Source organism: Rhamphochromis longiceps, linkage group LG17 (genome assembly GCF_057381845.1).
Source record: "Rhamphochromis longiceps isolate RC_006_pf linkage group LG17, R_longiceps_female_GT1.1, whole genome shotgun sequence".
Taxonomy (NCBI): Eukaryota; Metazoa; Chordata; class Actinopteri; order Cichliformes; family Cichlidae; genus Rhamphochromis; species Rhamphochromis longiceps.
The window spans coordinates 25,216,767-25,235,703 of NC_140573.1; the positions used below are offsets into that span (position 1 = coordinate 25,216,767).

General features: G+C 41.4%; 1 protein-coding gene across 1 annotated transcript in view; it reads right to left on the reverse strand.

The window, feature by feature from the left end:
• Positions 1–1,542: 1,542 nt before the first annotated feature.
• The window catches only part of ntn4 (netrin 4), a 31,328-nt gene continuing 13,933 nt past the window's right edge, over positions 1,543–18,937 (reverse strand). Inside the window, exons 4-10 of the mRNA XM_085386633.1 lie at positions 14,236–14,362; positions 13,827–14,012; positions 5,817–6,030; positions 5,369–5,460; positions 4,703–4,771; positions 2,743–2,916; positions 1,543–2,667 (exon numbers count right to left, since the gene is read on the reverse strand). Of these exons, the coding sequence (XP_085242759.1) occupies positions 2,528–2,667; positions 2,743–2,916; positions 4,703–4,771; positions 5,369–5,460; positions 5,817–6,030; positions 13,827–14,012; positions 14,236–14,362 (1,002 nt within the window). The 3' untranslated portion in view covers positions 1,543–2,527. The remainder of the gene's footprint in view (positions 2,668–2,742; positions 2,917–4,702; positions 4,772–5,368; positions 5,461–5,816; positions 6,031–13,826; positions 14,013–14,235; positions 14,363–18,937) is intronic.

Consider the following 18,937-nt stretch of genomic DNA (forward strand, 5'->3'; position numbering starts at 1 on the left):
GAAAGAGAGCAGTGTGATAAGGATATTTTTGTCCCGTTTATGTGAAGTATTTCAAGGTCTTGGCAGTCGTATCGATTGTTGTTGAAAATACAGTATGCGCGTCAGCAGCAAGGCTTCAGCAGCAAACGGAGGTTGCTCAACAAGACAGTTTTTCTACTTTGTTGCAGTTTTGTCCATCACCGTTTTAATTCTTGTTCCTGTCAGTTTTCTTTTACACATTTGGGAAGCAATAACATTGATTTTGGTCATCATGCATCGCTCCAACTGCCAATGTACCCCGATCATATATCTGTGAACAGTATCCTTCACTCTCATTGGTGGAGAAAAGTTCAGTTTGGGACCTGCCTTCTCTGCCTCTCAGACTGCACATAAAAGAGAGACTGAGGGTGTTTTCATACACAATTGATGCCTTCTTCATTTCCCCCCTTGGTGCGTTTTGTTTGTGCAGATGTGAACCTAAACAACTACAATAAGACGACTTAGATAAACTCCAGAGCGGTTCATTTATGGTGAGAGTGTGATCCGACCTCAATCTGACCCTGCAAGTCTGAGCTAAATGCCTTCCCATGACCAGCTTTCCATTCTGAGATTCGACAGTACACCAGACATACAAATGGAGATATTGCTCCATGTTATCCACTTCTACCAGAACACACCATCTTCATCCTGAAACTAAACGACGGGGAAAATACTACAAGTTTATTTATCGACTGATTTGGACCAGAGTAAATTAACCATAGGCATAAAAACACCCTTAGTTAAAGTGTAAACCACCACATTGGTTTTATTGGAGGCTTAAGTTGCCATATTTGGACCCAAGAGTTAACTGCCAAGTTATTTAGTTAAACCAGTATATCATCTGTAAACTGTAGGAGAGCAATGCAGAGGCACAGTAAAGGCACAATAACATACAACACAATCAGTCACTAAAACTCCACATGGATTTATACAAACATTCAACCATCTATAGATCCCAAAAATGTAAAGTCGGGAATGTTAACATGTGACTTTGTGGGGATTTACTCACTTTTAAAGGCAGACTCAAATGTCCTTTAAAAGAGCTTTCTTTCTAATAACCTCGGCAGCCTATTTTTGGGATGCTGCCAAGACACTGAATCTTAAGATTTGCCAGTTGGATGTGAAGATAGGTATGAGGTGATGCGGGCTGGCATACGAGATCAGATGAAGTGCCAGGTTTTGCAGCTGAGCTTGACTTCATGACCTGTCTGAACTACAGCTGCTTGATTTTATAGACAGATTTTACTTCCCGTGTTTATTAGTTGCTTGTGCCAGACTTTCAAACAGGATCACATTCAGGGTCAGTTTTATCTTCAAATAGCAAAACAGTGGAAAATTATTTCTCACGAGGGGCCTCAATTTTAATTGCATCACTTTGCAAACTGTACTGGTAAGCGCAGGTGTTGCTCGTTTGGCCCCAATCGTGTGTTTCTTGCCTCTGTAGGCTTTCTGAAGGCGCTGCAGTTTATCAGAAGGCTTATCAGTGCTGATAAACGATGGCTAAGTGACAAAAACAAGACGAAATTTGAAGTTATCCTTTAATATTACCATGAAAAAAAAAAAACAACTGGAGAAAGATATGGCATAATATTTATATAGATATATACAAAATAATACTGTACATGAGCACAAAAAGGAAGGAATAACAAGTTTTCTGATTTCTGAGTGTAAATATGAGCGAAATTAATGTACAGCGTTCTGCATTATAAACATTGGAACGGTTGAAAACTATAGAAAAGCTTAAGAGCTGGACTCAATCTGGACTGTGCTCATAATATATATATATATGTACTGCTGCATTCAACCACATTCTCTCTTTCTCTTCCTCTCTCTCTCTCACACACACTCTCACACACACACAGACAAATACATTCACGATTGGGGTGAAATCCAGTCGCTCTGATTTCAACACAGGCACACCTGGACTGGCTAAGATTTAACCACCTGTAGTGGCTTGTATGGCTTGTTCAGCGTCACACTTCGCACATTGTGTCTGCAGCACACACACACTTGCTGCCTCTGTGAGTGTGTCCACTGTAAAAAACAAAAAACAAAAAAAGGAAGGTTTTACGTGTGTGCGAGTTTGTATTTTTAATGCTCCTCTGTTTGTGTGTCCATATTCCCTCCTTCTGTCCTTCTGAGGATAAAGTGCTGCAGAGGAGGAGAAAGTGTCGCTCAGTTCTCGGACATGCTGCTGAAATTCTTGAGCTGCAGCAGCGACAGCAAAGAAAACATTTTCTTGACTCCTATATGAGAATGCAAGAATTAGAGACAGATGCGAGATGGACGTGTCTTAATGAAATTGCGTCCTGTGTGCTTTTAGCTTGTGCAGTCTGCCACTAGCTTTGAGCTCTCGGCAGTGGAAACAGGTAGGGCCTCAATCTTAGTCCCAGTCCCTTAAAAACCTGCTCTCAGACCTGTGCGACCCAATAATCCACACCTAGAAGATGGGAAACCAACATCCGTCACGTCAGCTGTCCCTCCGGTGCTGTTTTTCTAAATTACCCATCTACCAATTGCAGTCTTTCTTGAGTAAAGTGAGAACTTTGCGGCCCAAACTTGCTTTCCAAGGCTTGACAAAGCTCTTCATGTTGACCAGGAAGCGGCCCTGCTTACGATCCAAGTGGCCAGCCACCAGGTACTCCACGCCTGTGAGGAGAGGTCAGAGGGGTTAAGCACATTTTGGATGTTACCAATGAACAAAGTTGGATGTGCGATTCTTGCCTGGATTGAGGATAGGGCAGGTGCAGCCCCGTGCGGTCCAGGACTCGGGGTAAAGGGTGACGCGACCGCGCTGTATCTTCATTTTGGTATTCTGACTGAGTACCTTCTGAACTTTGACCTCCACCTCAGCATGGGAGCCCTTATCGTGAGCTGCTAGCACTCTCACCTTCAGCACTGGAAGTCAGGGAGAAATGCAACAAGACCTTCAGAGCTGGAGTGTTGTTACACCAGAACAGTGGTGTCAAACTCAAATTCACAGTGGGCCAAAATTCAAAACTGGAACAAGGTCGCGGGCTAACATTAATATTTATTGGAAAAAAAATCTTCCTCCAGATTTAAGAATGGATCTCTTCTTATGGACTCAAACAAGTTTAATACTAAACAATATATATATTAGCTGTATAATACCAGTAGGCCAGCTCTAACAATAATTTGGTATGGCTTCGCGGGCCAAATGTAATTAGGCTGCGGGCCAAATTTGGCCCGCGGGCCAGAGTTTGACACCTATGCACCAGAACAACTTCTTTCTGCATTAAAATGCGACAAAACAACGTGATCCATGGAAGGAGGCTGTCGTGGAAAGTTTGGTTACTGGATGAACTTCAAACAAAGTTTTAATCTGATCAGTTTGAAACTCAGATCAGGTTTTCTTCCCCCCCCAAGGGGCTGGAGCAGAATTAATCATTCCTCTGAATGCTGGGACTTTTTAAAGTAAAGAAAGTGAATTGTGATGCTTTCTTCAGACATTCATGAAGGTGAGCACGACTAACAACTCGTTAGCCAACTTAGGCTTTTCCTCCTTTGTGACTTTAATAATGACCATAATTTATAAAATTAACTTCAGGTTTTATTCAGTGTGACCTTAAACTAGAAACTGAGATCATAAACTCAACTGGAAAGTGTTTTTAGAGGTCACGGAGCGAGGGTTAAGGCTTTTTGGAATCAGAGGAGTCGCCCCCTGCTGCCCATTAAACAGAATGCAAATGCTGTGAATGATTTGACCTGCATTAGGTAGTGAACATGAGCAGACAAATATCAGCTGAGCAACTAAAGGTAAACATCAGGTTCTTGCTTGTGTTAATTATTTTTCTTGTATGCTGTCTTTATATTTGTAAAGAAGAGTTAACAGGGTACAGGGTGGTTGCCTGAAGTTTGCATGAAAGATGCCAAATTGTCTGCAAACACTTGCCAACTAATCTCTAAGCCATGGTTGGGCAAGTCCAGGCCTCGAGTGCCAGTGCCCTGCAGGTTTTAGATATCACCCTGGGTCCACAGACCTGAATCAAAAGATTAGTTCATTATCAGGCCTCTGGAGAACTTCAAGACATGTTGAGGAGGTAATTTAGCCATTTGAGTAAGTTGTGTTGAATCAAGGACACATCTAAAACCTGCAGGACATTGGCACTCGAGGCCTGGAGTTGCCTACCCCTCTAAGCAGTAGTGAAACTCTGAGAAGCGAACAGCAGACTAAAAATGGAAAAGATTCGTCTTCAAAACAAAAGCTGCACCTTTTGAAAGGTTTTGGTTTCAGCGGTAACATTTAGTTTGAAGGCAAAAGTTTGCCATTTATGATGTGCGTTCCACTTTTTTGCTAATTACTGCTTTTAGCTAACGTCCTCAATGCAAGCTACAGGCAAAAAAACCCCAAAATAAATCTTCAAAAACAAACAAAAAAAATCTTGACTTTTATTTTGTTTTTGTAATTTTTTAATGAACCATTTTATTACAGGTTCTGTTTAATGTTTTGTTTGCTGTAACATATTCATTTACCAACTTGTGGGATAAATAAAGTACGTATAATTAAAATACAAAGACAGACTGAATCAATGAGCATGAGTATAACAATGTTAGACATAAATACAGTGAAATAGATGATTTACATTTAAATGCATTAAACTAATCAGGTAAAGCCAGGCTTACATGAGTTACAGTGCATGTTTGGAGATGTTTGAATGCTTACCGTATGCATAATTCATGGTGCAAAAGAGTTTGCTGTTGGTCAGACTTTGCTCTTGGCACTCACACTTCTCTGCAGGGGGGACATGCAAGAACAGTTTCATATTTGTAGCATAAATAAATAACTTTTTCTCTATGTGTGTGTGTATGTGTGTGTGCGCGCGTGTTGCCTCAGATACTGTATGTGATGTCCTAAGACTAATAATAAGTACAGTGTGTGGCGTCCAGTGAGGAATGTGCCAATAAAAGCTGGAGTTACAGTGTGGTGGTACTGAGGGTCTGCGAGAAGAGACCTCCACTTGGAAACTGTCCTTGCGCGCACACACACACACACACACACACACACACACACACACACACACACACACACACACACACACACACACACAGTCATGTTTCCATCCTGGAATCTGCATACCTCAACTTTCAAGCATGTCTTCATACAGCAATGTAATGATTTAAATTACGAGGACTTGCCTTTTGTCCCTAATGTCCCCACAACATGAGTAAAACAAGCACACACTCACACACATCTTTGTTCAATGTCTTTCTGAGAGCGTAGCCAGACTTTCATTACTTAAACATTAACACTTGGTCAGTGGACCGTGAAGGAGGATAAACCACACACACATGGACGCACGCACGCACACACACACTCTCTGTATTGTACCTAAGTGAAGAGCAGAGAAGAGTTCGTCTGTTCTGAAGATTCTGACTGACTCACTGGCGTTTCTGTCCAGGTGGTACAACTCCAGATCAGAGCTGCAACACAACATCGGCATACATGTGATCATAAAACAGGAATTATAGCATCGAAATACACTTAAAGTCCTTAAAGTCAACATCTCTTTAAGTAGAAAAAAAATTCTATTTATATTTAAGGCTACGTACAATTACATGAAAAACACGTTTGACTATTTTAACAGAGCAGACATACTGCCGAGTGATGATACCATACTAACATATTCTCAGTCTCGACCCTGCCTTTGTACTTGCTGTACAAAAACTGGGCAGATATTTGATAATATAAGGACACAAGGTCATGACTAAAAAAAGTTCAGTGCTTCTGTTTTTAGGCGCTACAGTTTTGTTATCAGGAGATAAAAGTTCTTACTCACCCAAACATGCAGTCTCCAGTAAACGGATCACAGTCTCCTGCACATTCACATGGACGGCATCCGTATTCGTGAAAGCCCCAGTATCCCACCATGCACCTGTCGCAGTGGGCTCCACCGACGCCTGGTTTGCAGATGCAGTTCCCGTTTGCGGGGTCACAGAGCGAGCCGTCTGCCAAGTGGAAGGGCATTGAGCCCATGGGGTGACAAGTACATGCTGGGGAAGAAAAAGGTGAAATTAAATTAGATTGGAAGGTTTTTAATTGTAGATGATACTAAAACATCATCCTTGCACTATCTGAGAGGCGAGGTACATACTGGACATGTTGTCAGTTTATTACTGAATTCATAGTCATAAATTCTTATGTGCGTGGTATGTTGTTGATCTGAATAATTCAGAAACTGATTTCCCCACACAACCATAACTAGGGTTTATAGAAAATGGTTAGAAAAAAGAAAAATATCAATCATTAGTGATTCTCTGGGGTAAATATCTTTTGTTGGAGAATGGCCAGAGCGCTTTGACATGATAGGACTCAAATGATCACTTATTAGAGCCAAAAGATGCAGAAGAGCATCTCAAACCTTGAAGCAAATGAGCTACAGCAGCAGAAAACCACATTAAGTGCCACTTTTGTTTGCAGAATCTTATTGAATCAATGCTATGAAGAATTGAGGCAATTCTTAAGGCAAAAAGAGTGTCAAATCTGGTACCAACGGGGTGCTGGTTTAGCTCAGTGTGTTGAGCAGGTGACCACATGCCATACGGTGGCCGGCCTGGGTTTGAGTCGACCCGCTGCCCTTTGCGGCATGTCTTCCCCCCTCTCTCTGCCCCTGCTTTCCTGTCCTGTTTTCACGGTGTCTATCAAATAAAGCTGAAAAAGGCCCCCCAAAAATCTGGTACCAACAAGGTGTACCTAATGAAATACCTGTTCAGAAATACTACACAAAAGACTAAAGAAAAGCAGTGAGCAGTGAGTCCAAAGGTCTGACAGTCTGCTGATTAGCAAATTGCTATTTATCACCTGCACTTAAGTATTTCATCAATTGCTCTATTGTCTGCTTTTGTGGCAGCCACTTAAAACACAAAGGCGTCTCTGTTTTTTTAATCACATGAAGACAGATGTTTATACTTCTTTATTTGTGATCCTAAGCTTTTTCCCAAAGTCGATCAATATGCTTTTAAGGTCTAGAACTCAAATTAATCCTCCTCACATGGATAGATGAACAAATACATACAGTAAAACTCTCAGCCCTCTAATTGTGTACCGATAGGGTGTTTTTCCAACAACCTCCAAAAACAACGAACACACCTTATTACACACCCACCCATGTTTCCATTGGACATCTGAGAAAACTGCTGTCTGCTGGGACCCGGAGTTGTCAGGCCTCCCCCATAAATAAACCGCAGAGAGAAACAAAGAAGGGGTGTTGTTTGGAGTCATTTGTCTTGTGTTTAATGATGCTTGAAGCCTGACTGCCAGTAAATGACTACTTACTGTACACCCAGAAGCTCCCTCAAGCTCCTTTTTCAAATAAATCATGGTGGAGAAAAAAGAAAAAACAACAACTTTAAGCCAGAGGTCTGAATCAGGCAGTTTTCTCAAACCGAACTGAATGTGTTAAATTCACATCGACGACTATAAACAAATGAGATGGCATGCTTTTAGAAACAAAGATTAGAGTTCATTCCTGACCTTAAAGCATGTTTGCCTTCAAACTGTTATCAGAGCGCTTCACGGACTTTATTTGATAAATTGTTCCGAAATAGAAATACAACAGTCAACATGAAAAGTTTTTAAAGCTTATCAGTTTATATAGGCGTTTTCCCCACCTCAGCAGTGAAATGCACACGAATGCTTGAAGTTTGTAGATAAACAGAAGCACCACTGAGTTTTTATGATTAAACTGCAAAAACTGAGTGCTGGTATAGCTCATGTGGGTTAAGGAGGCAACACATATGCTTTGCTATTGCAGAGTCTTGGGTTTGAATCTAAAGTTGCCCTTTTGCTGCTACTCTCTCTCGGCTTTCTGTGCTATCAGAAGGTTAAAAAGCCTAAAAATGCAAAAAACAACAACAACAAACAAACAAACAAAAACAAACTCTATGCTAGTTAAAGTTTGAGATAAAAAGACTGAATTTGGTCTCAGGGGCAGCAGCCTAAGCAGAGAAACCCAAACCTTCCTCTCCCCAGGTCTTAGCCAGCCTAAGACCTGGGGAGAGGAAGGTTTGGAAGATGTAATCTCCTAAGTTTGTCCTGGGTCTGGTTTGGGGCCTCCTCTCGTGAGGAAATACCAAGACCATCTCACTCAGGAGCCACCCAGAAGGAATCCTAGTCAGCTGCCTCCTTTCGATGTGGAGTAGCTGTATTCCTAGCCCCTCCTGAATAATTTAATTCTTTATCCTACCACTAAATGTAACTGAGCCTCCAGGAGCTCCACAAATGATTTTTTTAAGCTCCTAGCAAACACTCAAACAAAAACAAACCACAACAGTCACATAACTTACTTGGCAGAAACAATAAAGATAATCAATATCTATAACGTAAGCCATGTCCCAGCACACAGTTCTTTTCAGTTAGCTGCTCCCATTAACTGATCCATGTTGGGAGGTAAGCTAATGCCAGTTAAGATTAGTCACAAGAAATCTAGTTTTATCTAAATAGTTTTATAAAAAGGAACACATCATGCCACGATCTAAAGAAACACCTGACAAACAAAGTCACAGACATCTATCAGTCTGGAAAGCGTTACAAAGCCATTTCTAAAGGTTTAGGCCTCCAAGGAACCATGGTGAGAGCCGTTATACACAAATACAAAAAACATGAAACAGTGGTGAAGCGTCCCAGGAGTGACCGGCCAACCAGAAGTACTCCAAAAGTACAGTGATGACTCCTCCAGGAAGTCATAAAAGACCCCAGAAAAACACTAAGGAACCACAGTCTTCACATAGCTCAGTTAATGTCAGAGTTCCGAATCCTGAATCCGACTGAGATCCTGTGGCATGCTCTTAAAAAGGCAGCTCATGCTTGAAAACCTTCCAATGTGGCTGAATTACAACAATTCTGCAAAAGATGAGTGGGCAAAAATTTCTCCACGGCGCTGTAAAATACTCATTGCCAGTTACTGCAAATGCTTGTTTGCTGTTGTTGCTGCTAATAGGTGGACCAACCAGTTATTTGGTTTAGGGGGCAATCACTTTTTCGCACAGGGCCATGTAGGTTCCCCCTACCCTTAATAATAAAAACCTTCATTTGAAAATGCATTTTGTGTTTACTTGTGTTATCTTTGTCTAATATTCAAATTTGTTTGACGATCTGAAACATTTAAGTGGGACTTGAATGCTAAAAAATAGAAATGAGGAAGTGGGCAAACACTTTTTCCACACCGCTGTAAATACAATAACAGGCGACGGGAGTTACATGACCCAAACTGTGCCTTTGACCCAAGAGAACGATGTCAACTGTCAAACCAAACAGTTTATCAGACAACTCACCCACACAAAGATAAGATTGAACTCCATCAGAAGACCTAGCAATACAGTACCAATAAAATCATAAAGATATCACATTTATATCCTTTATAGATGTGGGCATGTAAAAAAGGCCATATCAGCACTCTCTTAGGAAGCATCCTGCACAGGTAAATAATTAATAGAGATCACAGCGCCACCTCAGTGCCATTTAAAACCAAGACACGTGTGACGGTGTGTTTGGCAAGCGTGTGAATTTTCATATTTGTGTGAAAATTTATGACCACAATGCATAATGCAACAACTCCTGTAAGCAAATATGTGCGTCTAAGAAACCTGTCAGCTGCAAGAGCTCTGACAATGAAGACTTTATGAGTGTGTGCTGAGACATGATACGACACCTGCCCGAACAACCACGAGAAAACCCACTACAGACATAAATCCCCACACACACAAACACACACTGTAACTCTCCCTCCTGATAAACGGCTTTGGTGTGTACCAGCTTGCGTGAAGCTTGACAAGAGTGTTTTCTTTCGCGGGCCCCTCAGAGGCTGGAATGAAAAAAATGTTCCTCACAACGGAGGGAAATTCCTCCATTGTCAGCGAGCTGCTGCAGTGGGATTACACAACCTGAACCTTCATTTTAGGGGTTCTCCAAGCATGTTGTTGCTCCTTTTTTCTAATCAGTCAGCCTTCATTAGTTATTATCCCAGAGGTGAGTTTTTGGGTGTAAAGCACCGAACCTAATGACTGAAATCACACCTGCTGTAAAGAAGGCATGCATCTGTTTCTGTGACCTTATCAGAGATGCAGAGATATGAGAAAATGTCAGAAAATCTGGAAGGACAATAAATGAGGTTGTATAAGTCCATACAGTATGCAATTTATCAACTACTCACTGTTCCTGAACTGCCAGACAGAACAGCAAGAGACTTGGTACACATGCTGCAGGACATGACAAGCTTAAAAAGTTATGGAACATCACAGGTGGCATGGTCTCCATATTTCAGAAACTGCTTGTCTACTGGAATTTCCCCAAACATCCATCTCTTGGGCAACAGTAACTCAAATAGCCACCTGCTACAAGCAAGGGATGCAGAAGAGCATCTCAGCCCTTAGAGCTGATGAGCTACATCAGCAGAAGACCACACCAGCTGCCAGTCCTTACTAAAACTGGACAATGGTCATATAATGAAATATATGATGATATAATGGTGTTTGTTTAAACACCGCCTGAGCATTGTCGCTGACCATGTCCATCTCTTTATGACCACAGTGTTCCCATCTTCTGATGGCTGCTTCCAGCAGGATAACACAGGACAATGAGTTCACTGTACTCATACGGCCTCCACAGTCACCAGATCGCAGTCCAATAGCGCTCATTTAGGATGTAGTGGAACAGGTGATTTGCATCATGGATGTCAACATGGACCAAAATCTCTGAGGAATGTTTTCAGCAACTTGTTGAATCTGCGCCACAAAGAGTTAAGGCAGTTCACAAGGCAAAAAGGGTTCAACTTGGTAGCAGGAAGTTGTACGTAACAAACTGGCCAATCAGTGTCTATAAAAAACAGACAAAGCCACTGTGACATCGCCCACTGGTTAGTGAATTCATACACAAGTGAAGCTTTCAGATGTGTTTCCACCATTGCTATTTTAGTGTACTGAAACCAGACATGACAAGTAGATCTGAAACCCAGAACACTGCACACTCATACAGTAACAATGTATCAACCATAAGGTGATGGAGAAGCACACCCCGTTTTATCCTCCTGTTTGTCTCCAATTAGGAATATGTGTTTAATACATGACTATAAATCCTGATGAATTAATCATCTGTAGCCCTAGTTTAAAGTTAATTTTAACTGTGTTTACTAAGGTCAAAGATTCAGGGAGCTGAAGGGTTGCTTTTGACCTTTCTTGCAACCAGAGGAGTCCCCCCCTGCTGGCTGCTAGTTTCATGGCAGGACTTTCTTCTAGAGCAGGGGTGTCAAACTCAAATACACAGTGGGCCAAAATTCAAAACTGGATCAAAGTCGCAGGCTAACATTAATATTCATTGAAAAAAAATCTTCCTCCAAATATAACAAGGAATCTTTTCTTATGGACTCAAACAAGTTTTGCTGAAAAACTGAGCATGGAACAAGCAAAGCTTAATACTAAACAATATATAAAACTTATATAAACGTATATATAACTTAATATTGCACACATGTAAAATCAAAATTCCAATTAAATAACACATCAGTGGAATTCATTTCTTAAATAAAAATTGTATTTGCAGCCAAAACACCAACAGAGCATTCTGGGAATTGTAGTATTAGCAGTACATGAACTGTATAATACCAGCAGGCCAGCTCTAATAGTAATTTTGTATGGCTTCGCGGGCCAAATGTAATTAGGCTACAGGCCAAATTTGGCCCGCGGGCCAGAGTTTGACACCTATGTTCTAGAGTAATGCTGTTACGTTAACTAACAGCGACTCTAACTACAACTCTCTAACTACAAAGAAGTTATTTTTTTAAACTTCATTGTTAATTTTCATTCTATTTTTTCTGCTTTGAAGTGTTGAGTTTGGCATTTTGCCTCAGCTATCTTAGTTTGGATAAGCAAAGAGTGGATCCTCCTGAAGAACCTAGGACTCTGCACACTCATACAGTAATAACCCTTCTGTCACAAGGTTTCTCTCTTACTGTCGATTATCATTTATTTTACTCTGAATAGGATCATAATTTCCAAAACGCATAAGGCTGTGTAGTAAAAATGACTGGAAACTACTGAATTATATTATAAACTAAACTGATGTGTTAATGAGGTCATAAATCAGGTAAGAAATTGGATCATTTTGGATTCGTATGACCAAAATACTCCCCACCCCTCTGGTGGCCATTCATATACAGTCTGTCTTTTGTAGAGCAGAGCTGCAGACACTTTTTCTTGTTTTTCAGACATGATTTATTCATGCCCAGACACAGATTTGCTGCTGAGTATTTTACAGGTTCTTATAAATGTCTGCTTGTATTTATCTTGAAATGAATCTCTTGAATTATATAATGCAAGAATTTCACTCACATGTGCTGTACCAATGTACCTGCACATGTGATGTGACAATAAAAGTGATTTGATTTGATTTGCACGATGAAATCAAACCCTGAAAGACGGCAAATTGGGCTGATAGCCAACATGTTCTTCCCTCTGTGTTTTTGAACGGTCTGCTGCTACTTGATACTCTTTAGGTTTTAATGAGATTTGCTTGCACACACACACACACACACACACACACACACACACACACACACACACACACACACACACACACACTTTCCTTGGCGTTCATTTCCAGCATACCTGTGGGGATGAGTTCACAAATCTGACAGATAATCAGAGGGAGACTGTAGCCACCGGTCTGTGTTTATGGATGACTATCTCATGTTTACTTAACACTCACCTCTTCACAACCCCCCCCCCACACACACACACACAGTGACGGAGAAAGGACCGTCACACATTCACAGCTAACAATCAAGCTCTGAGTCACATCTTAAAAATGGCAGAACAAACCGAGATGGACAAGCAGGAGCTTTATGATGAACTTTGAGTCAAGACACAAGTATGCCTCCATCTGATGATTAACTATGGAGTAACTGGATGGAGAATGGGGCATCTGCTGCCTCTGAGACACACACACACACACACACACACACACACACACACACACACACACACACAGAGCCAGGTGCCCGTGAGGACTGAGTGTTATGCAGCATGTTCTGGCTTGTGCTCTCCGTCCTCTGCATTCCTGAGAAAAATCAAAGGGCTGTGCCAGTATGGTGCATTTGTCACCACTGGTCTAATGCTGTGACTCCATATTGAATGTCGTGTGCCAGTGAAATTCCTATTATCATTCCAAATAGATAGCAGTTTTATAAAATATACTGTAGAAAGTAAATGGACAGTCAAGAACACGGCTGAGCTTTTAGCTGCTCTTTCACATTTAAAAAAATACTTCAGTAGAAGCAACTTGATTACTCGTTTCATCCAAGGTATGGATGAAACGTTAGATGGACTACTGCAGCAGAAGATCACACCAGGTCCGCTCCCATTAACTAAGAACAGGAAACTGAGGCTAAAATTCACACCCGCTCTGGCAAGACTCTGTTTCTGCTACAAGATTCAGATTGAAGGGTCAGAATTTGCCATGATTTTCACGTTAATATGAACTTCTGACCTCTATGAAAGCTCTGAGAAATGTTTCCAGCACCTTGGTGGATCTGTGACATGAAGATCTAAGACAGCTCTGAAGGACAAAGGGTCCAACTTGGCACCAGCAAAGTGTTACCAATGAGGGTATATAGACTTACATCAAGGGTGTCTAACATAGATTAATTCATGGGGCACATACAGTTCATTTTGTGGGCTTGTTCATTTTAAATTTACATCTGGAACATTTGACGATCTCTAATAAAGTTGATGCCACCAACTGTGCTCCTAAAAGTCTGCCTCCCACTATAGTTTAGTAAAATGTGTGTGCAGCTTACGTTTGCAGGAGTCGGGGGCGGCGTGCGGTCGGTTGGGATCTCTGTAAAAGCCTGGCTTGCATTTCTCACACTGTCGCCCTTCAGTGTTGTGCAGACAATCGCAGATGCCTCCGCTTCGCTGGCCAGACTCTCGCCACGCTGTCCAATCAAAGCGGCAGTTCTGAGCGTGTCCGTTACACTTGCACTCTGGTGTGAGAAGAAGAAGATAGTCATCAAGAATGAAAATATCAGACTGGCAACTGGCTATATGTACAAATGTTTCAGAGAGCATTTGGAGGCTGTTCGTTCTGATATTTTAGTAAAGTATGAAGGTTTTCAATAACCTTTCCTAGATTTAAGATTTACAGGCTAAGTTTTAATACAAGAGTCCTGTGGTGGAAAAAGGTGTGAACAATTTTGTTTGACTCACTCCGACATTCATGCGGCGCTCCCGTCAGTCCATCGGCAGGCTGCCACGGTCTGTCGTTGTACAGAGGAGCGCAGCGCTCGCAGTGATCACCTGCAGTGTTGTGTCTGCACACACACTTCCCATGGACCTGTGAGAGAGAGCTCATTAGCAACAAGCAGCATGATAGACGGAGGTAAAGATGGACAAATAGCAGGAACAAAGAGGTCAGTGTGATGGAAAGGACAAGCTTCTTCACTCTCTCTTAACCACTTTCTTCCTTTTTTAATCGCTCCTATTCTCTTGGTCCAAAATCAGTGAATGGAGATTTATTGTTTGGCTTCATGGCTAGAAACGGGAATGGGCCTCAGCTCTGAAAAGCCTGCGTGTGTGTGTGTTTATGAGTATGTGTGTACGAGTGCAACTATGCAGCGCTGAGAGCACAATAACAATCTCCTTGTCATTCCTGTGAGCTGGAATGCCATGCATGCTGGATAATGATTGAATGGGGGGGGGGGGGGGGGGGGGGGGGGGGGGGGGCAAAGCATCTGAGGAAGCTCTTTATTTGTTTGTGTTACACCGTGCAACTGCAATGTAGGACACAATTACACGGCAACTGCAGGGGTACACTCGCAATAATCAACGTGCACACAGGCGTGCAAAATAATTGCAAACGCACACAGATTCTTTGCACTCATTTCCCACGGTGTCGTGATGCGTCATACCTTGTCCCCGGTTCAAAAATCCTATAGGAGCACGGCCACATGCAGCATGCCCTCTGCCTGAACTGACCCCAGATCAGCCCCGCAATGTCGAGGTGAACACGCACACACATGACTGGTTTCACACACCGGTTTTAATCACACTAATAGGAGGAGAAATTGCACAAATGAGAGGTCCGGGTAATCAGGAGACATGATTACACGTTCAGCAAAGAGTAGTGATTAATATAAAGTGTGCAAAGAAAGGAGGGGAAAGAGGAGAAGCAGAAAAAGCCAGGAAAAAACTCTGGCTTAAGTCCACACGGCTGGTATTTCAACCCACATGTTTACCATACGGCGATATGCCATAGTTAACACACACCCAATGATGCAAACTCATCAAGACTGTGGACAAGGGGGGCTGGCCTGTCTGTGCATTTATGTACTTTTACACAAAGACCATTACCGGTTCCCAAAAGTTCCCAAAGAAGTACAAATATTTTAGTATTTGCACGGCAGTTATAAGTAAATACCACAGCTGTAGGTGTGCTTGATTTATCTCCTTAACAGCTCCACAAAAGCTTTGAGACAGATGAAAGCATTACAGGCTCATTAACTATTACCACTTTATAAAATGCCTTTTCTGAGTTCAGGTTTTACATAGCTGAGGTTTTCTCGTGTTAAATGTAACATAACAAATAAAGGCCTATTACAGCTCTACCAGGGCCTGATGTGACACTGGACTGGTGGGCATGTCTTGCACCTTAGGACTGTTGACTCAGATTATACTTAAAACCTTAGGCTGCAGTCTCACAGGCCCAGAGACAGGAAGTCGTCATCTTCTCTCTCACCGGAGCCTTTTGGTAATGGAGCAGTGAGTCACCCAGACAGTAAATGGTGAGTGTAGCTGCCAGCAACCGCTCGCCAACCGGTCAGGAATACACATCCTTCCCCAGGGACCGGAGGTCACCAGCTGGTCTCTGGCTTGTGTTAATGAGGCCTGAGGTAGAGCGCTTGGCAGCTGACTCCAATCAGCAATTGGCTGAGGAGCGCTGAGGCTCCAGGAAAGGACAGTGCCTTTGCAGGATTGTCACTGTGTGGTTTGTGACGTTCATGAGAATACATAAAAATGCATAAATAAAAGGTTTAAAAGGCTTTTTTCTCCCTTCTTCTACTGCACATGTACAAAGTTACAGAACATTTTGGCTTCATTTATAGCTTAATCCTGAGCCAGCATTGAGCAATGTCTCTGGGTCCTCTCAGAAGAGGAAATTAAAAAAATATGAATGTTGAACTTTTAACCAAATAGTTATTATGTAATCTCACTGTTAATGCCATATATTTGTGCACATCTGTAACGCTGATGGACATTGGAACAAAAGAAACCGGATAAATGCTGCAATGAGTGATACCCCTCTTGTATAAGGCCCATTGGAGTTAGTGTGAAAGACAAACGAGGCAAAGATTTAAGTGAGAGAAATGAAAACAGTCGGATGGACTGGAGCATTGCTCATTAGTTAAAGTGAGTGTGACCCCTGTAGTACTATTTGTTTAAGTAGGGGCAATAAACATTTTTGTTTATTACTTAAACAAAAATGGCAAGTTTACATTATAAGCTATAACCGAGCAAAGTGATCGAACATCAGACTGAATTTAAGGACCTATACAGTCGTCGTCTCCATCAGCTCTTACACCCTGCTTTCAGCTTCTCCTTCCTTGACACGTCTTCTCTGTTTTCACTCTTTCCAGTTTGATAGTTGTCCTCTCGCTTTCTCCCTCGTCGTCTCTCACATTTTCTCTGGCTAATTTTGAATCCTCCTGTTTTTCCTCACAGTTGCCGTCAGTTACAGGTGTATCTGACAGCTCAGGTGAAAGCAGGATTCATACAGATGAGGGGTCGTTTAATTTAAATGATTCCACTGTGTATTATTGTTGTCGGGACATCATTCACTCCTTCACAGCCTCACTGGTAGCACTCGTCTCTGAGCTGCTCTCGGTAGGTAATTACTGAAATTAACTGTTATTAAATCACCTGGAGAACTTTGCACTCCTTTTTTTCATGTTCCCATGGCTCACTAAAAGCCTGGCCATTATTTATTTTATTTTTTATTTTTTTTCATTAACATTTAGGAATCACTGTACAGTACCATCAACTTCAACAATTTGTTACTACACGAACTTTTTTTTTTTTAACAAAAATATCCATACAAAAGGGAAAAAAAAAACAAAACCCACAGAACAACAACAACAAAACATGTGGAAAGTGAGATTTTATTACCCTTAATATAACTAATATATCCTCCAGTCTTCTAGTAGTTAAAGTCAAAATCAAAATCTGGCCTGCGTTTTACTTTGCACTCCTAGCAGTTTTTTTTAACACCAAAACAGGGTTTTGTGCCGGCATAGATCTCATAGATTGATATCTTTGGCCACTTATTTTGTGTGCATAAAATAACGTTAAAATGACAGAAAATTTCAACAACATAAGCTATATATTAGGGGTGCAACAATACTCGTATCGATATTGAACCGTTCGATACAGTGCTTTCGGTTCGGTACGCATATGTATCGAACAATACAACATTTTTAATTTATTTTATCAACTTTTCTTCTGACAATGCTGTCTGTGTTGAGCGCTCAGTGGATCTGCGTTCGACTGCTCCGCCTAGGCTGCACTGTCGAGTGCAGAGCCATTGAGCGCAGCGCAAGCTAGCAAGACAGAAGCTAAGCTTGTTGCAACATGGCAACTACCTCAACGCTACCCGAAATTGAACCTCCCCCACCCTCATTCAGATCTGGCGTTAGGAACTATCTTGGTCTGATCTTGGTGACGTATGACCCTGATGGTAAGCGCATCATGGACAAAAGTAAAACAGTATGTCGGATGTGCCACGCAATGCTCAATTGGTGGGAACTAGTGCATTAGCGCAGTTAGCTTGTTAACGTGTTGACGCCGTCCAGCCCCACCCACTGGGTGATCCTGTTAACTCGTTAATGGAGATTTGCGGCATTATGGCGTTAAAGTCATTTTAACGAGATTAACGCTGACAGCACTAGTGGGAACACAACGAATACGACTGCACATTTACGCCGACATCATCCTAGTGCAAAGACAAGTGGAAGCAGACAAAAACAACAAGCATGCATGCTACAAACTTCACCAGAGTCATTTAGACAGCCGTTAGCACATGATTCTCCTTATGGGGACCTGATATGTTTAATATGCTGCTGAGAATATAGCCCAGAAGAAGCGTATAGTATAGCTTTTATTTTTGGAAAGAGCCATTTCTCTGTAATAAACTCTTTTCCAAAGATGAGTGATTTCTCGATCAGATAGATTTATTTTATTTTATTACTTTGTTGTTTCAGCAACATTACATTTAAAAACTGTACGTTTGAGTTAAAATATATATTTATAATTTTAATAAATGACAAATTAAAAAAGGCATGAACATTTTTTGTATCGAAAAAATATCGAACCGTGACACCAAAGTATCGAACCGAACCGTGAATTTTGTGTATCGTTGCACTCCTAATATATAGCTATATATTTTATAATCTTTCTTGTGAAAAAAAAAAAAAGTGGTGGAATGTTGCTTCCGTGCGTTTGAGCAGCTCTGCTCCTGTGGGCCCATAAATAAACTGTCTTATCTGTTTTATCCATGTTTTTAACTTCAGTTCCTGTCACCTGCATTTTGTCCGTCTCGGGATACAGCTTATCTTTAAAAAAAATTTCAAGTTATTAACTTAAAAGATGACTCAGATTAAAAGTATTCTTCCACCCTCTCATGTTTCTGAAGTGGTTCCACACTTTTATCTTGTTTATTTCGGTCTGAGTCAGATGATGAGTTTGCAAACTTGTGGTTTGGTTCCTTTCACAAACAGAAAACTCAAAGTGAACCAAAATGCATCACTAAGAACCTGAGTGCATCAGTCTGGGTTGGATTATGATTTGAATCACGTTCCCACCATAAATGAACTGTTCTGGAGATCATCTGCAGCCAAACTTAGAACTCCTTTTTAAA